Source organism: Heteronotia binoei, chromosome 11, assembly GCF_032191835.1.
Source record: "Heteronotia binoei isolate CCM8104 ecotype False Entrance Well chromosome 11, APGP_CSIRO_Hbin_v1, whole genome shotgun sequence".
Lineage (NCBI taxonomy): Eukaryota > Metazoa > Chordata > Lepidosauria > Squamata > Gekkonidae > Heteronotia > Heteronotia binoei.
Genome location: NC_083233.1, coordinates 62,009,634 through 62,028,736, shown reverse-complemented (window position 1 = coordinate 62,028,736; position 19,103 = coordinate 62,009,634). Strand labels below are relative to the sequence as shown.

The window sequence follows — 19,103 nt, the reverse complement described above, 5'->3', positions numbered from 1 at the left end:
CAGGATTTATACTCAAAGAAGCTATACAACTAGAAATGAAGCCCACAAAAATTAATTTAAAGCTGCCATAGACATAATATTTCTCTTGCATGGAGATAATCTTTGCACTGGGGTGGAAATCCGCAAAATGTCTATAGTGTCATATATGAAAAACAGGCAAGTTTCTTTTTGTCGCTATGACCACATATACCAATGGATGGATCAAACATATGAATGTGCCTCATACTGCAGAGCTTCAGACCACAAGTCCCATCTAGCTCAGTAAAGCCTATTATGGCTGGCAGCTGTTCTTCAGGGTCTTAACGGAGACAGATCTTTCCCTCCACCTGCAACTTAAATTCCTTCAAGCACAGCGGTGTTTCCAATCCATGGGCTGGGACCCGGAAAAGGGCCACGAAGCCTTGGAACTTGGGTCACAAGCTAACCACTCCTAATGGCCACTTCTGCTCTTGACATTCCTCTCTTTCTCTCTCTCCTTACTTGCTGGCTTCTCTCATTCTCACCTCACCATTCCCCTTTGTGATAGTAACCAGGGGGAAAGCTGTCTGGCAACTAGTAACTTCACAGTCGTTGTTGGATGAAGGGGGGAAAGGCTTGGCAGGGGGCAGGAGCTGTTCAGCAAGCCATGGAAAAACCAGAGACAAGAAAGAGGAGTGTGTGTGTTCATAGGTTCTGTCTTGGTACTGTATCCCAGTCCTCTGTAGTGCCTCATTGCCCTCTACCTGCTGTGGGAGATTTCCTGCACTGAGCCCTTTGCTGTAGACATCTGCCATTACCCCACATCTCAAGCCAGCATCCCCCCACTGGTCCACCTCATCAAATTTGACCTACATTTGGGACCCGATCCTGGAAACAGTATCTTCCATGTCATACATTAGTTGGCATTTTTTTCTTCCCTGGATTTGCATGTTGATGGATAATCATCTAAAACACATCATGCTGATTATTAGAATGAGTTTCTAAGACCCTTAGGAGGGCTTAAGGGGAGTGATGGAGCAGCCAAGGATGGTCAAATGTAACCACCAAATATAAAGCCTGTGTACTTCTCCACTTGCTTGGGATACATAGCAGGAAGAGGTGCACCCTTTGCATGACGCTTGCTAGTTTCTCAAAAATATCTGGTTGGACATTACAGAAAATGGAATGCTGAAATAGATGAGCCCCAAGATCCTAGTTTGTCTTGGGTACCAAAAACCTTAGGCCATCCTTAGCTGGAATCACTATACGAAGTAAATTTACACTTGTGAGCCACCACACCAAAAAGGTTGGGAACCACAGAGATAGAAAACCAGAGACTGAACCAGGGACTTGATGAATGAAAAGTCCTCTTCCATTGTACACGTTGTCTTCTACACAGATTATGGAGAGAAAAACATGTGTAGGCAGTTCTGAAAAGCAATTATTTTTTTCTGAAACAAAGACCAATACCTGCAAGCAAACACGAACTGATTATGCTAAAGCAGCCCTTTGTGACAACAGCTGGAAACTCATGATCGTTGCATATTGTGCAAGCAAACCAAATATTTGTTTATAGACATCTAATGTAACCATTAACTTCTGTGAAAGATTGTAACCATATTTATTTTACTCTCCCAACAGTCTAATAGTTGGGGTAAAAAAATCCAGAGTAGAGACTAAGAACAAACACCAACATAGTTTTGAAGTAAAGCAGGTTTGTAAGTCTCTAGTATAAACAATCCTGGAAGGAAATGGTCTTTGCTCCAGAAAACAGCTGTTTTTCAACATTTCTCTTGCTGCAAGTCAAAAACAACAGGCTTTTCCACGCTGTGTTTTCAGGGCAGCTTGGCTTCCTAACTGCATTGGCTTTTATATGAACAAGATTAAATGAACAAGATTTGAGTCCACTAGCACCTTAAAGAGAAATAAGATCACCATGGAACAAAAAGTTTGAGTCTAGTGGCACCTTAAAGGCTGTGATCGCACACACTAAATAATGCACTTTCAATGCACTTTCCAGCTGAATTTTACTGGGTGAATTGGCAAAATCTAGTTGGAAAGTGCACTGAAAGTTGTTTTAATGTATCTGAGGAAGTGTGCATGCACACAAAGGCTTATACCCAGATTTAAACTTCGTTGGTCCTAAAGGCGCCACTGGACTCAAACTTTGTTCTATTACTTCAGACCAACATGGCTACCCATGATAAGCTTCCAAGAGTCAAAGCTCCCATCATCAGAAACCCATTGACAGCTTTGAATCTTGAAAGCTTGTACCCCCAGAAGTCTTGTTGATCTGGATTCAAATCTTGCTCTTGTACTGCAGAACAACAAAGCCACCCACCTGAAATTATCTGCACTCAAGAATTACAGGTACCCCAGAGTTACAGACACTACTCAGACTGGATTCACACATATAGCAGAATAAGGAGGTAAAATCCTGAGGGGTCAACACAACATTTCAGGATGTATTGAGGGGGGGGTCCACATCTGAAAATATTATACAGGACAACAAACTTCCTGCAAACAGAAGAAGAAGTTTTATACCCCACCCTTCTCCCTGAATCAGAGACTCAGGGCGGCTTACAATCTCTTATATCTTCTCCCCCCACAACAGACACCCTGTGAGTTGAGTGAGGCTGAGAAGGCTCTCACAGCAGCTGCCCTTTCAAGGACAACCTCTGTCAGAGCTATGGCTAACCCAAGGCCATTCCAGCAGGTGCAAGTGGAGGAGTGGGGAATCAAACCCAGTTCTCCCAGATAAGAGTCCACACACTGAACCACTACACCAAACTGGCTCTGCAGAACTGCAGCACAGCAGGGAAAAGAGTGTATCAGAACCTGTATTAGAACTTTCCTACTTACCAGGAGTTTTTAATACAAGCATTCAAAAATAGTATCCTGCTCCTGTACTACAAGAGGAGTCCTCAACCTTTTGAGCCCATGGGCACCTTCAAACTCCGACACAGGGACAGATCCCCCCCCCCCCACACACACACACAAGAAGCTCAAGTGTGTGTGTGTGGGGGGAAGAATGGTAATTTTTCAAATACACTGTGAAATAGGAGTGAGAGAATTAAGACCAGCATTACAGTGGCAATTGCCACTGAAAACTTTTTTTTACAAAATTGCACAGCCAATCAGATTTCCAGTGACCGATCAGAAGCCCTGCTGGACAGACATCCCACCTGCCCTCCCCCGCACTTTCTAAAAAAAACTTGGCAGGTGACAGGAAAGGTGTCACTAAATGCCATGGTGCCCACAGATTCCAAGCTGGGGACTCCTTCTTTAGAGTTTTATATATGTTATATATTTTATTTAATGCCACTAATTGTATCTCTCCCATTTTACAGCCTTTTAAACCCACTTCTCACATTTTTGTCTCTTGTATTTACATTTCCACTTCGCACAGGCTAAAAGTCACCTCATACATCTGACAAAGTGGACTCCGGTTCAAAAGAGCATATATTTCAATACGTCAATCTTCCTATAAGACCTTTGCCTGTTAAGCTGGGCTTGCTGAGTGATATGTTTCTTCTTCATCCGCTCATTTCCAGTGCTGGTTTTCCTCCTTCCCCCTCAAAATCAGTGAGAATTCAATGAGAAAATCTTACATGCAGCAAGCTGTTAGGAAGACAGCTGAACCTGCACCTCACCCATCCCAGACGCTGTTAATGTCAGAGGAAGGGCTAACCCCTATACAATGTCCCCTGACTGCAGCCCCTTCACTTTCTCCCTAGCAGAGCAGAAAAAGTAAATATCACCTTTCCAATTGCTGGGCACTTTGCCAAGATCAAACAACAAGAAGCAGTTAAAGAGCTCTCCATGCAAGAGCAAACCTCAGCCCATCATAAAAACATTAGGCACCAGAAGGAAGAGCTGAAATAAAAGTTTATTTTTACCCTATCTCCTCTAGGCACTTCCTGGTAAGTCTGTAACAGGAAACACATGAGCATTCCTGTTTTAAAGCAAAGAGGACCTGCATTCTCAAAAAAAAAAAAATCAACCATGCTACTAAGTCAGAAAAAAAGTCATTGGTTTTCTAGTCCTATCCCCAAGCACCATTTCTCCCCCCAGCTGCAGGCACCAGAAACTTATAGAACTCTGTGCCAAATGACTCATCTCATTAGATCAAGCCCAAAGTATTTACTTAGATTCAAACAATAAAGACTATTGTGGCACATCTATTGGGACATAAAATTCCATGTGCCAGAGCCCGCTCTAACAGATACACGAATACTTTCTTTTGGCAAAAAAAGGCATACACTGGTACAAAACAGGAGAAGGACTCTTCAGACATCTGTCAGAGCCGACTCACAGAATGGCCCAGTACCTCTGAGTACACCAAATTCCCATTGTAGTTGTTGCTGTCAAGGCACAGCTGACTTATGGCGACCCCATAGGGTTTTCAAAGCAAGAGAGATTCTGAGGTAGTTTGCCATTGTCTGCATTCACAGCACAACCCTGGTATTCCTTGGTGGTCTCCCTTCCAAATATTAGCCAGGACTAACCCTGCTTAGAAGCTGAAATATGATGAGATCGGGCAACCCTGGGCTATCCAGGTCAGGTCCAAATTCCCACACAACACTTAAAAATACTGTTTAGTGTCTCCCCTCACCCACTGTTACTTAGCACATTTCAAAGCTGTCTAGGTTCCTCAGTCAACTGATGGCCACGCTGAACAAATGATTCACAAAGCCACACTGCGGCCTTCTTGTGGCTTTTCAATGCACATGGGATTTTAGCCTTAGGAACTAAGGCACAACAAGATAGCTACTTTGGCCACAACAGACTGACACTGCTATTCCTCTTGTGTTTAGATTCAACTTGACAACTGCCTGTCTCAAGTCAGGCCACTAATTTCTAATGTCTCTTTTAACATTTTGCCACCTTAAGGGCCTAAATTTGCTAGAAAGGTGGGATCAAAATGTTTTGAATAAATTAGATGGTCACTGTTTTGTACTTTTAGCACAGGGGGGAACCCAACCAGATCACCGGACATATTTCTCTAACCAGTTATCACTCAAAAGTAGTCCTTTTGCCAACACATGCATTATTTCAAGAATGTAAAACACCCATGTAACTACTCACCACAGCGATCACAGGGATCAGCACCCCCAGGTTCCCTGCACTGCTTGATGCCTAAGAGAAAGGAGGAACAAAAACATCTGAAGAGCTCTGAAGAAAGCTAGAACAGGGGTCCCCAATGTGGTGGCTATGGGGGCCATGGCACCCACTGACACCTTTCTGCATGACTATCGAGTGCCTTCAAAAAGTGGGTGGGGACAAATGAGGCTTCTGTCCAGTAAGGTTTCTGATTGGCTATGCTGTTCTTTAAAAATGTTGCTTTGGCATCAGCCGCCAGAATTCTAAAGGTATCCCCACTCTCAAAAAGGTTGGCCACCCCTGAGCTGGATCATTAAACTTCATAATTAAGCTTTGTGGGCAACAGAAATCTGCATCAGGCTCTGCTGAGATTGCTGGGCACCGACACAAGCAAAGGGAGCCAATCCTATAGGTTTCCTGATACTTCACAACCACCAGATCACCCGAGACAAGCCCAATAGCATATTAATAAGCTCAGATCTCTGCAATACGTCCCTGAGGAAGTGGCGGGGCCTTTGGTTTTCTTGCAGTGGCTAAGGAGAACTTACACATATCACAAACCTCAGCACAGTACCCATCTAGGCTAATTTTGTGAAGCATTACATTAGTCATTCCTCAGTACAACAAGGAACAGATGCTTGCCTGAGCTATTGTCTCCCAATTGCTTGGCTGCCACCAGTTCCCTACTGCAGGTAAAGGAAGAGGATTAGGAAGAAAGCAGAATTTAAAAGCTTGCTTACTCCCTCACTTCTCTCAGTGTTCAGAGGGGTGCCCTTCCAGGAATACCATTTCTAAATTGGACCTTTCATCTTCATGCCACAAACAACCTGGCTGGCTTGAGCAAGTCAGTGAATAACACCAGCAGAAGCGACTTCTTGGAGATGCAGTTGAACTTAAAGCAAGTTGACCCACTTGTTCAAGAGATACAGTCCAAGTTCCATCAAAAGAATGGGTGTGTGGAGAGGATGGGACACTGAATGGTATTAAAACCCAATTTGTTTCAAGGTTGCATGCCAAGGTTGAGACACATATACTATGGAATAGCCTGAACATCTATAGCTTTAAACTCTGGAAACAATCGGACTTCTGTCTATTTGTCTAGTTCCATAACCAGATTTCCTTTCTCTGTTTAACGAACTTAGCTACGGAAAGCGTGATCCTTTTAAGCAGCTTTAGCTTATACGCTGCACATAGGAGTGTGCCCCAGCCCCAAATGGCACATTTCTGCCCTCCTGGCCGTAGAAAGCTGCATCACCAACTAAACAAGAGAACACAATAAAGGTTGTGCCAGTGAACCTGGCTCCTAGAGCACTAAATGCTGCTCAGGTGGGTCTATGATGGAAGACAGGAGCAAGAACAGCAAGAACAAGTGTTTTTTAAAAAAAACTGAGCCGGGAACTTACAAGCATGGCTCTTCCCCCTAAGTGAAGCAGGTAGAGAGCTTTTACACCGCACAGTGCCCTGAGAACAGTTCTCCAGGATTTCTGGCAAGTACCCATATTTTTAAGCCCTGTTACTTGAGATACTTTAATTGGAGAAAACCAGGGACTGAACCCAAGATTTTCCACATGAAAGTGCATTACTTACTGGCACCACAACCTCTCCCATAGAACATATGCAGCTAGCTACCTTATCAATGGTGTGCCCAGCTTGGTACTGTTTACTCTTGAGTGGCAATGCTCCTGAGTCTCAGGCAGAGATTCCTAGCCCTGCTATCAGGGACCTGGGATTGCCTTGACCTAGTAGTTGCAATCATTACATGCAGGGGTGGAATTCTAGCAGGAGGTCCTTTGCATATTAGGCCACACACCCCTGATGTAGCCAATCCTCCTGGAGCTTACAAAAAAGGGCCTTGTAAGCTCTTGGAGGATTGGCTACATCAGGGGTGTGTGGCCTAATATGCAAAGGATCTCCTGCTAGAATTCCATCCCTGATTACATGGCTGTGGACTACTTAAGACCAGCTGAGATCAACACAATACAGCCTTCTACAAGCTGCCTTCTACTGATTCAAACCCTTGGTCCATCAAGATCAGTATTGTGCGCTCACACTGACAGCAGCTCTCTGGTGTCTCAGGCTGAGGTCTTTCACATCACCTACTGCCTAGTCCTTTTAACTGGAGATGTCAGGGATTGAAGCTAGGAGTCTTCTGCATGTCAAGCAGAAGCTCTGCCACTGAGCCAGTCTCTCCCCTGGGCACAATATTAAAATAAGAACAACTTTATTCTGGAGATCTTAAAGGAACAAATTTGCTTCACACCGTACCTTCAGCGCTGGGCCTTTTTCACTTGCTCTCTCGCTGGCTCTCTTTCCTTCAAGCCCAAGCTGTACAAACAGCTCCAGTAAGTTCATCAGCAATTCATCCACAAGGTGCTCACCTTGTATATTTGCAGCTATGTTAGCCAGAGCATTAATCACAGCTAAGGAACAGTGTCTAGTAAGAAACAAGGAAAGTGAGATCAGAGGCATCAATTCCTGGATATTTGCAATGGTGTTGAATGCCTGTCAATTATACCTTCCTCTACATAATTTGGATGATAGATGTGACAGGAGAAATTTATTACTAGAGGCACTTGAAGCTGCAAAAATGTTGCTTACACCACCCTTGTAATCTCAGAATGAATTTTAGATTTGTCTGCGGTACCACCAACACATGTCAGGAGCAAACCAGATGTGACGACAGCAACAGACAACCCATTAACCCGTGTAAACATTCCATGCATGCCCCCATCAAGCATATGCACACTTAACCCAGGAAGAAGTCCTATTCCAGTATATAGATAACTTAGTCAGGTAGTGTTCTATAACATACTATCTGTACATATAGAGGAAATACACTTTTGGAGGTTGTGGAATATAGGCAAACATTTTGCCATGTCCTTGCTAATTCCTCAGATATGCAAGTCAATGGGAAAATAATATACCAGAGATGTACCCATACTAAAAATTGCATTCTTGCAGAACTATTAGATGATCACTTGCGATCAAAGAATCATAGGGTTAAAAGGGACCTCCAGGGTCATCGAGTCCAACCCCACGCATAATGCAGGAACTTCACAAATACCTCCCCCTACACACAAACATCCCCAGTGATCTCTGCTCCATGCTCAGAAGATGACAAAAAACCTCCAGGATCCCTGCAAAACTGGCCTGGAGCAAAATTGTTGCCGGACCTCAAAATGGAAATCAGCTTTTCCCTGGACATGTAAGAAAGGGCCACAAGAACTAAGCATTAATGCAATCCTTCTGGCTCTCCCTCTCTTGATCTGCCTAAGTTCAAAGAATCAGCACTGCTGTCAGATAGCCAACTAGCCTGTTTAAAAGTCTCCAAAAAAGTAGAGCTCACCACCTACCGAAGAAGCCTGTTCCACTGAGGAACCACTCTTAACTGCCAGAAAGTTCTTCCTAAAGTTTAGCTGAAAACTCTTTTGATTTAATTTCCACCCGATCTTCTGGGGCAACAGAAAACAACTCTGCACCATCCTCTATTTGACAGCCCTTCAAGTACTTGAAGATGGTGATCATATCACTTCTCGGTTGTCTCCCTCCACCTTAACCATACCCAGCTTTCCTCTTAGGACTTGGTCTCCAGACCCTCACCATCTTCACTGCCCTCCTCTAGACATGTTCTAGCTTGTCTATATCCCATACTTCTTTGATTTTGGTGCCCAAAACTGAACACAATACTCTAAGTGAGGTCTAACCAGAGCAAAGCAATACCATCACGTTGCGTGACCTGGACACCATACTTCTGTTGATACCGTCCAAAATCGTATTGGGCTTTTTAGCCACCGTATCACACTGCTGACTCATGTTCAGTGTATTTTCCCCATTTATATATAGAATAATGAGGTGCTGCTTGAGTGGTTCCATATTTTTTAGTGAAATCTATACACTAAGTCAGAATGCTATCAAAAATGGTGCCAGAGCAGATAACTTTTTGCAAGCAAAGAGCTAAGATCCCTAGATCCTTTTCACACATACTACTGCCAAGACAAGTCTTCCCCATCCTATAATTATGCATTCTTGTGTCTGAATTTTCCATCTTGTGTCTGAATTTTCCATCTCGTGTCTGAATTTTCCATCTCGTGTCTGAATTTTCCATCTCGTGTCTGAATTTTCCATCTCGTGTCTGAATTTTCCAAGGAGCTGTTTTACAGAGAAAATGCTCTCCCTCCAGTGATCCTCCTCCACTGCCACATCACGTCTTTTTTTTTTTAATCAAGACCAAAGATTTCTAACCTATACATCTGAGGCTTGGAATTCACATACTGGGTTATGGATGTGAGGTAATGAGGTGTGAGGAGGTAATGGGGCAATGAGTTTGACACAACACTTTGCTGGCAGCTGCACAGACATTATACAGATTATAAACCACGGTTCTAGCTCAGTCTAGTCTAATTATCATTAACTTACGCTGTATGAGACAGATTGGGATGATTCATATCTTGGTATCTTAGTGTTCTAAGATACCAAAGTAAAATGCCAACACCCTTTTAAATTGGGGAGAATGTGGGGTGGGAATGAGAGGAACAGACCAACAAGCCTTTATGTAACAAAAAATAGAAATTTTTGAAAGCAGTCCGCAGAAGTAAAACCAAGAAGCTTACCTATAGCCATGATCCTTATAGTCTTTAGTTGCAGAATATACAATTGAACTCGCTTTAACGCTAATCTGCTGAAACAGGTTCCATACCTCCTGGTAAATGTATTGCTAAATGAAAGTAAATGAGCACAGAGTGCACAATGTGAGAAAAATCCACACAAACAACACACAAAGAGTTTCAGATTAATTACTATCATCCTGTAAACCTAAAATATGCACTTTCCTTCTAGAGCTCTGCTACACTGAGAGTTCCTCAGTTTCCCGGAGCTGTAAAAATTATTCACTCTTATCAGGCCATCTGGAAAAAACAGTTCAGCAAACGTAGCTATCACAAAGAGACATTAATCTTCTCTAATGTGGTACAGATTCAATCAATGTACTCTGAAGTTCCCTGCCATTGGGAAAATGCCCAACCATGTATGGAAATTTCCACACATCTGGAATCATAGCTAGGCCAGATCACACAGTAGAACTATATACTCTTTTGCAGCATATAACATAACCTATTTGTTGTTAGACCAATTCCTATGCTATTTTCAGAGAGGGTTTTGATGACACTAGTGACAAGAAGAATAAGGAGCTATTTGCTCATATTATAATATTTTTACAACAGTTATTCATGCATTTAAATTACTAACCAGTAACATGTCATCATGCCTTTAAATGCTCAAATGCTACAGGAGAGCTTTCAATGCCATACTTTTATTTATACACACATGCTAACAACAACAAAAAATGCTGAACATATGGTCACATATGACCAGTCAGTCCTAAGGGAAATCAACCCAGACTGTTCCCTGAAAGGTCAGATGCTGAAGCTGAAGTTCAAATACTTTGGCCACCAAATGAGAAGGGAGCACTCACTGGAGAAGATCCTGATGCTGGGAAAGACAGAAGGCAAAAGAAGGGGACGGCAAAAGATGAGATGGCTGGACAGTGTTACTGTTGTAAGAAACATGGATTTGAGCAGACTTTGGAGGATGATGGAAGACAGGAGGGCCTGACATGACTTTGACCATGGGGTCGCAAAGAGTCAGACTCGACTGTGCGACTGAACAACAACAAATGCTGTAACTTCCAAGTAACATGTCGAACACTCCAGAAAAGGACTGACAGTGGCTCAACTTGGATGTTATTTCCATCTTTCTTATAGATTGCTTTTGGGATATATTGTGAACATGCTTCAAGCCATCTGCAAAGAGCTATCAACACTCCAGGATCAAAGAAACCCTGTTTTCAGTTCTCTTATTCCTTTATGATGGCATTTAGAAACTGCTGAGAATGCAATGAAACTGACATCACACCCTGCACGATCTGCAGCTGGCAGCCTCTCAGCCCATTCACCCACTCTTACGTTTCCAGTGATCACTAAGCAGCCCAGCTGGTCAATGATGAGCACATCCAGAGGAGATGGTGGCTGGCAGAACTTCTGCTGCAGGATCTGAAGGATCGGCTCCATCACTTTTGGGGTGTCCCTCAATGCTACTGCAATGTGCCCCAAGGCACGGATCGTGTGATCAGGAATCAAGTGAGCTTCCCTTAAAACAGAGAGAAAGAGAAATCATGTTTGCAGAACCACGCAGGCAGTTGTTCTGAAGCATCTTAGAACTCAGACAGGAGCCTAACTCTGAAAAGAATCAGTTTTTATGAGTTTTGCTCTCACTCTGTAGGCTTCAGCTTCAAGTGATACTTCACGTAGTCAATGAGAGGGGCCAAGCTAGAAGCGATGGAGGCAGCTATGTGTAGAAATGCCTGGTTTTACCCCATTATGACTTTACATTTCCCCTCACTATGGAAACAACAGAAATTTGGGAGAAGCACTGAAAAAGACATCTATGAAACATTCTCTCACTAAGAATGAATTAAATGCTTTTTTTTTAAAGGGGGAGGGGAGCTCACGTCCACAAAATGTGTAGGATGGTTACTTTTTTAAGCAAGACAATCTACAACATTAAAGCATACTTGCTATGTATACAATGTATTTTCAAGGATAAGATTCTTGCTGTTTGTTTTATTTAAACAATTTGTATGCCACCTTATTACTCAATTAGGGCTGCCAGGCTGGTAAACAATTAAAGAGATTCAAAATTATCTTTTAGAGACAGTACGTATATATGAACTGCCAATTAAAAACGAACAAGATGGAGGGTCAGTAAGGGAAAGCCATGACAAAACGGAATGGTCTTCACTCACCAGCAGCAACTATTTGGTGAGGTGGGGAACAGATTAATCTCTCTGGGGAGCAAATGCCATAATTTTGGTGCAACAACTGATAAGGCCCTTTCTTGGATGGCCACCCATCTAGATTGGGAATGCACTCAAAGTGGAGTCCCTGAAGATGACTGTAATGGTTGGGTAGGTTTTATCCACAATTAATAAGCTGTAATATTTATACTGACCATATATTATTGGAGAATTCAATATTTTCAGTGTTAAAAACTTTACCTCACTATCTAAATATGCTGCTACTCCTATTCTGATAGTACAAGAGTATTCTTTGTCCAACTACTGAACTCCTTTCATTTCATCACAAATTTGTGTTATCTATTTTCAATTTTTATTTTCCCCCCTACTTCTCAGATTAGGGGAAAGACCTGCAATAGCACAGGAACAGCAGTTTGCAGCTCCTCTCTATTATCACTGGCTATGTTTGCTGCGTGTTTGTAGAAAACTAAGACAATTATACATTTCATAGATATGCTAGTAACAATTTTATATGCAGTTAAAAATTATCCACATCTAATGGATCTGGCAGCTTTGCATGTTAAGCTGACTCCAGCAAAAAAAAAAAAATCTAAACACTTTTGAAAGCTTCCTGAAGATTTATTTTTCTCACTGGAGGGGAGAATGATATAAGCGGTTCTGGGTCTCCCTGCGGAGAACATCAGGCTAAATTAAAATAATAATAATAATAATAAAAATACAAAGTAGGAAAAGGAGAGGAGTACATGCCCACTGCTGGGCCCAAGTCTGACATGGGAATCTTGTGGTCTTCCTCCGTGTGATCACATGAAAGTTCCACAAGATATGTCAGATTTCTTTCCTAGTTCCTTTACAGTGGCATGCATGTGTGTCAAAGACATTTGTTCCCAATTCCACTTGCATCGTTAAGAGAGTGTCAAGACAGAGTAACTTTCAAATGAGTTCCAAGAGAACAGGGAAAAACAACAATGTGCACTTGCCCAAGGCTGACTTACTTATCACTCTCTTGTGAAATATAGAGACGGTTAGACAGACTGGCTAGGAAGGCTTCAACAATGACTGGATCTATGGTCAGCCCAGCTTTCAGACACCTGCAAGAAATGGTGAATGTAACCATAATTTGAAAAAGCATTTTGCATCTCATGTTTTCATAATGCAGCATTTACAATACTGAAGAAACTAAGGCGTAAGTAACTGTACCTGGCCTCTGGTCATGAATACTTGAAACCAGAGAGTCAGCAGTTCAAATGTTATGCTACTCGTGCTTAAAGCAAGAAACCTTGCATCTTCTTGAGCCAGTTTGGTGTAGTGGTTAAGTCTGCGAACTCTTATCTGGGAGAACCGGGTTTGATTCCCCACTCCTCCACTTGCAGCTGCTGGAATGGCCTTGGGTGAGCCATAGCTCTCTTATCTGGGAGAACAAGGTTTGATTCCCCACTCCTCCACTTGCAGCTGCTGGAATGGCCTTGGGTCAGCCATAGTTCTCTTATCTGGGAGAACCAGGTTTTATTCTCCACTCCTCCACTTGCAGCTGCTGGAATGGCCTTGGATCAGCCATAGCTTTCATGGGAGTTGTCCCTAAAAGGGCAGCCACTGGGAGAACCCTCAGCCCCACCCACCTCACAGGGTGTCTGTTGCGGGGGGAGAAGGTATAGAAGATTGTGAGCCACTCTGAGATTCTGATCCAGAGAGAAGGGCGAGGTATAAATCTGCAGTCTTCTTCTTATATGTGGAAAAAGCCTTCAAGCTGTACTTGATATGCTAGCCCTAGTTCCCCCACCGTTCAGACCAAAGCTCAGGAAGGTCACAGGCAACGGAGCATATTCTGTCGAAGCTGAACCTCACTTTGGTTGCATTCACTTGCTGTGATAAGCCATGGTATATAAACCATCCCAGACAGCTGCAATGTCAGAATGCCATTGTAGTCCATGCAAACTGGGGTTTGTTGGTTGGCACCAAGCCAGGTTTCATAACCAGTTTTGTTAACCACAGTTTGTACTAACTGTGGTTTGTTGAGATGTCTGAATTCACAAACCACAATTTGAATAGCTCCTCCTCTTGCAGCTAACTTTGAAACAGAGACAGCAATAAGAGGATAAATCCTATGGGGAGGCAAACACATCAGCCATGATTTGTTAGTAATTGCTGGTGGACTATTGAGTTTGTTGCACAAACCATAGCTTAAACAAGCCCCACTTTATCTTGATATTGGAATGCGGTCTTTACCTCCTAAACTTGGCATTCTCCCCTCAACAACAAGCAGATTGCTGATCCAGGATTACAACAACTCCAAATGGACAGTTGTGCTTGCTGCAGGGGAAAAAAACCCTAAGAATGAAATTTTGCAGCACTTTAAAAAGGAAACTATAGATGTCCTGTTTTTGCCACAATACCTCTTAGTCTTTAAGATGCTGCAAAGACATGTAGGTAGCCTATAGTGCTTTACAGCTGAGATTTGTTTAGTTTATATGTTTATTTAAAAGAAAACTGAAAGAGGCAGGATAAAAGAGGCAAGGAGACTAATGTAAGCCGCTTTATGTCTGAGTTGAGGAGAAACGAAGGGTATAAATGAAGAATTTATTACTGGTTTCAAGATGGTTTTGAGAATGCATAGGAACAACTCCCTTTGTACATCAGCAGAAGGTTTCCTGTTGTACAACTGAGAACCTAAAATAGCAACCTTCAGAGCAATGCCATTAGAACAAAGTGCAGTTTTCACTGTGCCTGGAAAGGTTACATCTCTGCATGTCTAAGCAAAATTCTTACCTGCAGATATTATCAATCGCAATGTCCCGAAGTTGTTCATACATGGAGGTTTGATTTTTCTTCCCTGACATGACGCTTACAGTAGATTCTGCATGTTCGTTTGTTATACTGATTTTGATGTCATTGCCACCTAAGTGGACAAAAAGAGGCAGCTGGAGACAAAATGCTTTGCTGTACCTTGGATGTATATGCAGAGCAACTTACTTGTAAGAGCACATGAAATAGGTGCACCAGACACTTCAGAGCAATACAAACACATAACAACCCACAAGGTGTCAGCTAAAAAAAACCAAAATCCCTGCTTCTCAAATATATAGTTTTTCTATCGTTGAACTTTTAGCCAATATAGTTTTGACTGGTGCTGTCAAAACACATTAAAATGTATAAATTATTTCTACAGCCCCACTGCTTCTCTTATGGCTTCCTTACGTTCTTTTTCACCCAAAGAGTAATTAACACATGGAATTCACTGCTGCAAGAAATAATGGCAGCTACAAGCATAGATAACTTCAAGAGGGGACTGGATGAAGATATGGAGCAAAGGAGCAGAGGTCCATCAGTGGGTATTAGCCACAAGGTACAGAGGGAACACTGTGTCTGGGGCAGTGATGCTCTGTGTTCTTGCTGCTTGGGAGGCAACAACGGGAGGGCTTCCAGAGTTCTGGTCCCACTGTGGACCTTTTGATGGCACCTGGGTTCTGGCCACTATGTGACACAGACTGGATGGGCCATTGGCCTGATCCAGCAGGGCTTCTCTTAGGTTCTTCTGTTATGTTCAGTACGTAGACAAAAAAAAAGGCTTCCCAAGAGCTTAAAGGTCAAAAACAGACACTAGGGAGAAGACAACCAAATGGAGCAGTTAGATTACAGTAGCACCTGAGAGACCAAATCTTGGTACTACTGCACTCGAACCTCACTGTCCTACAGCAGACCAACACAGCTTCCCTTTGAAACAAAATGGAGGGAAAAGGAAGACAAGGGGTTGGATGCGCTTGCAGAACAAAACTTTCCCATCTCCCCCTCCCCTTCTGCTGCAGTCCACTGCACCTCTCACTGCACTTTGGGGGTTCCAAGGCAAGAGATGTTGAGGTGATTTGCCGCTGCCTGCTTCTATGTAGCCACCCTGGACCCTCGTGGAGGTCTCCAAATACTAACAAGGATTGATTCTCCTTAGCTTCTGAGATCTGACAAGATCAAGCTTGCCTAGGCCATCCAGGTCAGGCCATTATGTGCATAAGTGAAACCAACTAAACATACTCTGGCTAGTTAAAATGTCTTGCTGTTGCTTTGGAGCCAAACCGAGGGTTCATGAGGAAAGCTGTCATAATAAAAAGGATCTGTCACAGTTAATTAGCAAGCCATGAACTGTAATGGAGGTACAGTACCTGTCTGATATTGATTGTGGTACTTGTAAAGTTTCACCAGGACAGGGGAAGGGATCACAAGGAAGTCTCTCAAAGATGGAGTGACGGAATGAACCACAACAGGGAACCTCTCGCATAAACGGCCTAAACCCTAGAAGAAAGGATTGGGGATTTTACACATAAGAAAGACAAAGCATCAGCATTGGAAGAGAGCAGAGTGTCTGCCTGACTGCCTGGGAAAAGACTGGCTTCATCAAGGGCAATCCTGTTTTCACTTGATCTGCCTTGAGAGCTCCTAAAGCACCCACAGTGCCACTGGGGCCAGCAGCTTACAAGAAGGCAATGGGTATGGCTTATGCCATCTGAACACACGAAACTGCCTTTGATGAAGACTATAGGTCTATCAAAGCCATTGCTGACTGATAACAGGTCTCCGTGGTTCCAGGCAGATGGTTTCCATGTCATCTAATACCTGATCACAGCTTTTTTTATTTATTTAAAGGGCAGGAATTGAACCTGGGACCTTCTGCTGGCAAGGCAGATTCTTTACCACTCAGTCACAGTCCCTCCCACCCCAGAATCATGTCCTAAACCTGCCCAGCTGCCAACCAGGCCCAAGGGTCCTGAGGTGCGAGCAGCACCGCTGGGCCTTGGCTTGCTCCCAATGCAGTTATCATTCCCCTTTCCGCCAACACCTTCATAGAATGCGCCCAATGGAAACCACCGCCTGTGATACATGTGCTATTTGTTCTATTGTATTGTACGGTTTTAGCTTGCAATTTTTAATTGTTTTAACTTTTGTTGTTATCTACCCTGAGCCTGCTTGCGGGAGAGGGCGGAATACAAATTAACAAAAATAGACAAATAAATACATAACAATAAATACTTTCCAACATTTGAGTCAATAAGGTAACCTGTCCCTGCTAAACACTGTCTAAATTTAGATTCTTTGTTTGGGCAAATAAGTGAAATGTATTTAATCTACAGTACTTGAATAGCTCCTAAGTAACCAAACTATGGATTACAGCACAGCTCTAATCAACTGAGCTACCAATGGAAGAACAAGAGGATTGTGTCTCAGTAAACCTGGCTAGAACGGAGGTGTTGGCTTCATCACTATATAATGAACAGCCAACAACTAAACCACTTGTATATAATGCAAGCTAAGAGGGAGATACCTACTACATGAAAAACGCAAATAGAAGTTGCAATAATCATGCAAAAACATTCTGTAAAAAAAAAGGGTCAAAAACAATTTTCTCAGGCTCTCCAAGAGCAGACCTGTAAGCAGCAGATCAACAGCGGCAAGTGGGCAATGATAACTTTGCTGGAGGTCTTGGACTGCAGCTTTTCTGACAGCTTGATGCACAGGTTTTCAGCCCCTTGATTGCAGAAAAAAAAACAAAAAAAAAGTATTAATGGCTTTGACATTTGACTGGGTTTTTTTGTTTGTAAGAAAAGGGCAACTAAAATTATTACATCCTCACTGAAGAACAGCAAGCATGTCATCTATCAACTGAAACGTGCATGCCGCAGGCTGCTGAAAATTGTGGTTGCAAGCCTGCATCCAATTAACTCTGCTTCAGCCCATTAACTTTGATTGGGCCAGACACTTGTAGGCCCGCAAATACAAGCACACAAAGTGCATTCAATATTACTGAAGTCCCTGATGGCTTAAGCAATAGATTACCCAGGAATTCATTTATTCTCCAGTAAAATGATAGCACCAGTGTGCTAGGCAGGCTCAGTCACTAAGAGAAGTCACACATAACAGGGGATGTGTTTGAACACGCATTCTGAAGTTTATGCACTTCAAAAAAATATCACAGTATTAGTCAACATTCTTGAAAAAGAATGAATAATTTCAGGCAAATACCCAAGGCAGAAGTAGAAAGAACATGTGCTTTAAATACAAGGAGAATGTTTTGTTTCTAAAAGATGGTCCATGCAATTCACCTTGTTCATCTTTCACAGCCCACACCATGAGATCCACACACGCAGCATTGGCCTGGCAGCGCAGTTTCAGGGGATTCAGCTCGTTGTGTAGCCTGTCAACGTCATGAAGGATTTTCTGAAGCTCTGACTGGCTGCTGTTGAACTGCTCCAGAACAAAATCATGAATTTCCTTCACAAATGAGTTTGGGAGGTCTGAGAGGGTGAAGGAGGAAAAATCAAATTCAACCTTCATATTAGATTAAGGGACAATATTAAATACACTGATATCTTTTTTTAAAAAAAAAATTTCAGGGCATTGCACAAACTTCTACTCCTCTCTGTCAAACTTCAAGCTCGAGTTTCCACTCTGTCATGCAGTTCACAGGCAGTGCCATCGTAAGCAGAGTCCTACCTTTCTAAGGGCCAGGGTACATTTTTTTTTTTTTAAAAAAGAGATGGTTCAGCTTTCCAAGGCCCAATTCATTTTCCCTGCAACCATATAGCAGGTGCAGGGAATATTGTTTGAAAAGTCTGATTTGGCCTAGGGCAGTTTCAGCTTGGGAAAACCTTGTTATACAGCTAGTGAACAATATACAAGAAATACTGTCATTTTTCCATCTTATTTAGAAAATGAGTACTAACAACCCACCTTTCATATAGTATAAGGTGTCTCGCAGCATTTTAAACTGGGCGACATAAAGAGGGTCACTGAACATTTTGTAGCATAGATCTGCATGGGGATTTGCCTACAAATATTTAACAGGGGAAAAAATTGCAGTTACATATAGCGCATTTCTATTGAAAAGTCAACTGAACAGCATATTTTACAAGGCGGCATTTACACCTGGAACACTCTTTCTCACAGACCAAGCAACACAAATCCACTGAACACAAGAAATGTTTATCATATCAACCAATGCTAACAAAAATTATACAATTTATATTGAGGAGATAATTGAATTTATTTATTTCATTTAAAGGTATTTATTCTCAATAGATTGAAATTCTTGGAGGCAGCTTACAGCACACGTTTACAGTAAACCCTTTGTTGAATTTCTGTAGGAATATATGTTCAAAAGGATGGCTGTATTGTCTGTTGCAGCAAAGTAAAACAGGAAGCAGGTGGCACCTTTAAAACTAACGGTGCTTATTCCAGGCTAAGCTTTTGT

General features: G+C 42.5%; 1 protein-coding gene across 1 annotated transcript in view; it reads right to left on the bottom strand.

Moving 5' to 3' along the window:
• PI4KA (phosphatidylinositol 4-kinase alpha) overlaps positions 1-19,103 on the bottom strand; it is a 107,294-nt gene that overhangs the window by 65,596 nt on the left and 22,595 nt on the right. Inside the window, exons 10-19 of the mRNA XM_060249911.1 lie at positions 18,584-18,680; positions 17,956-18,147; positions 17,281-17,381; positions 16,021-16,150; positions 14,636-14,765; positions 12,865-12,960; positions 11,022-11,205; positions 9,672-9,775; positions 7,327-7,495; positions 5,047-5,097 (exon numbers count right to left, since the gene is read on the bottom strand). Coding sequence (XP_060105894.1) covers positions 5,047-5,097; positions 7,327-7,495; positions 9,672-9,775; positions 11,022-11,205; positions 12,865-12,960; positions 14,636-14,765; positions 16,021-16,150; positions 17,281-17,381; positions 17,956-18,147; positions 18,584-18,680 — 1,254 coding nt within the window. The remainder of the gene's footprint in view (positions 1-5,046; positions 5,098-7,326; positions 7,496-9,671; positions 9,776-11,021; positions 11,206-12,864; positions 12,961-14,635; positions 14,766-16,020; positions 16,151-17,280; positions 17,382-17,955; positions 18,148-18,583; positions 18,681-19,103) is intronic.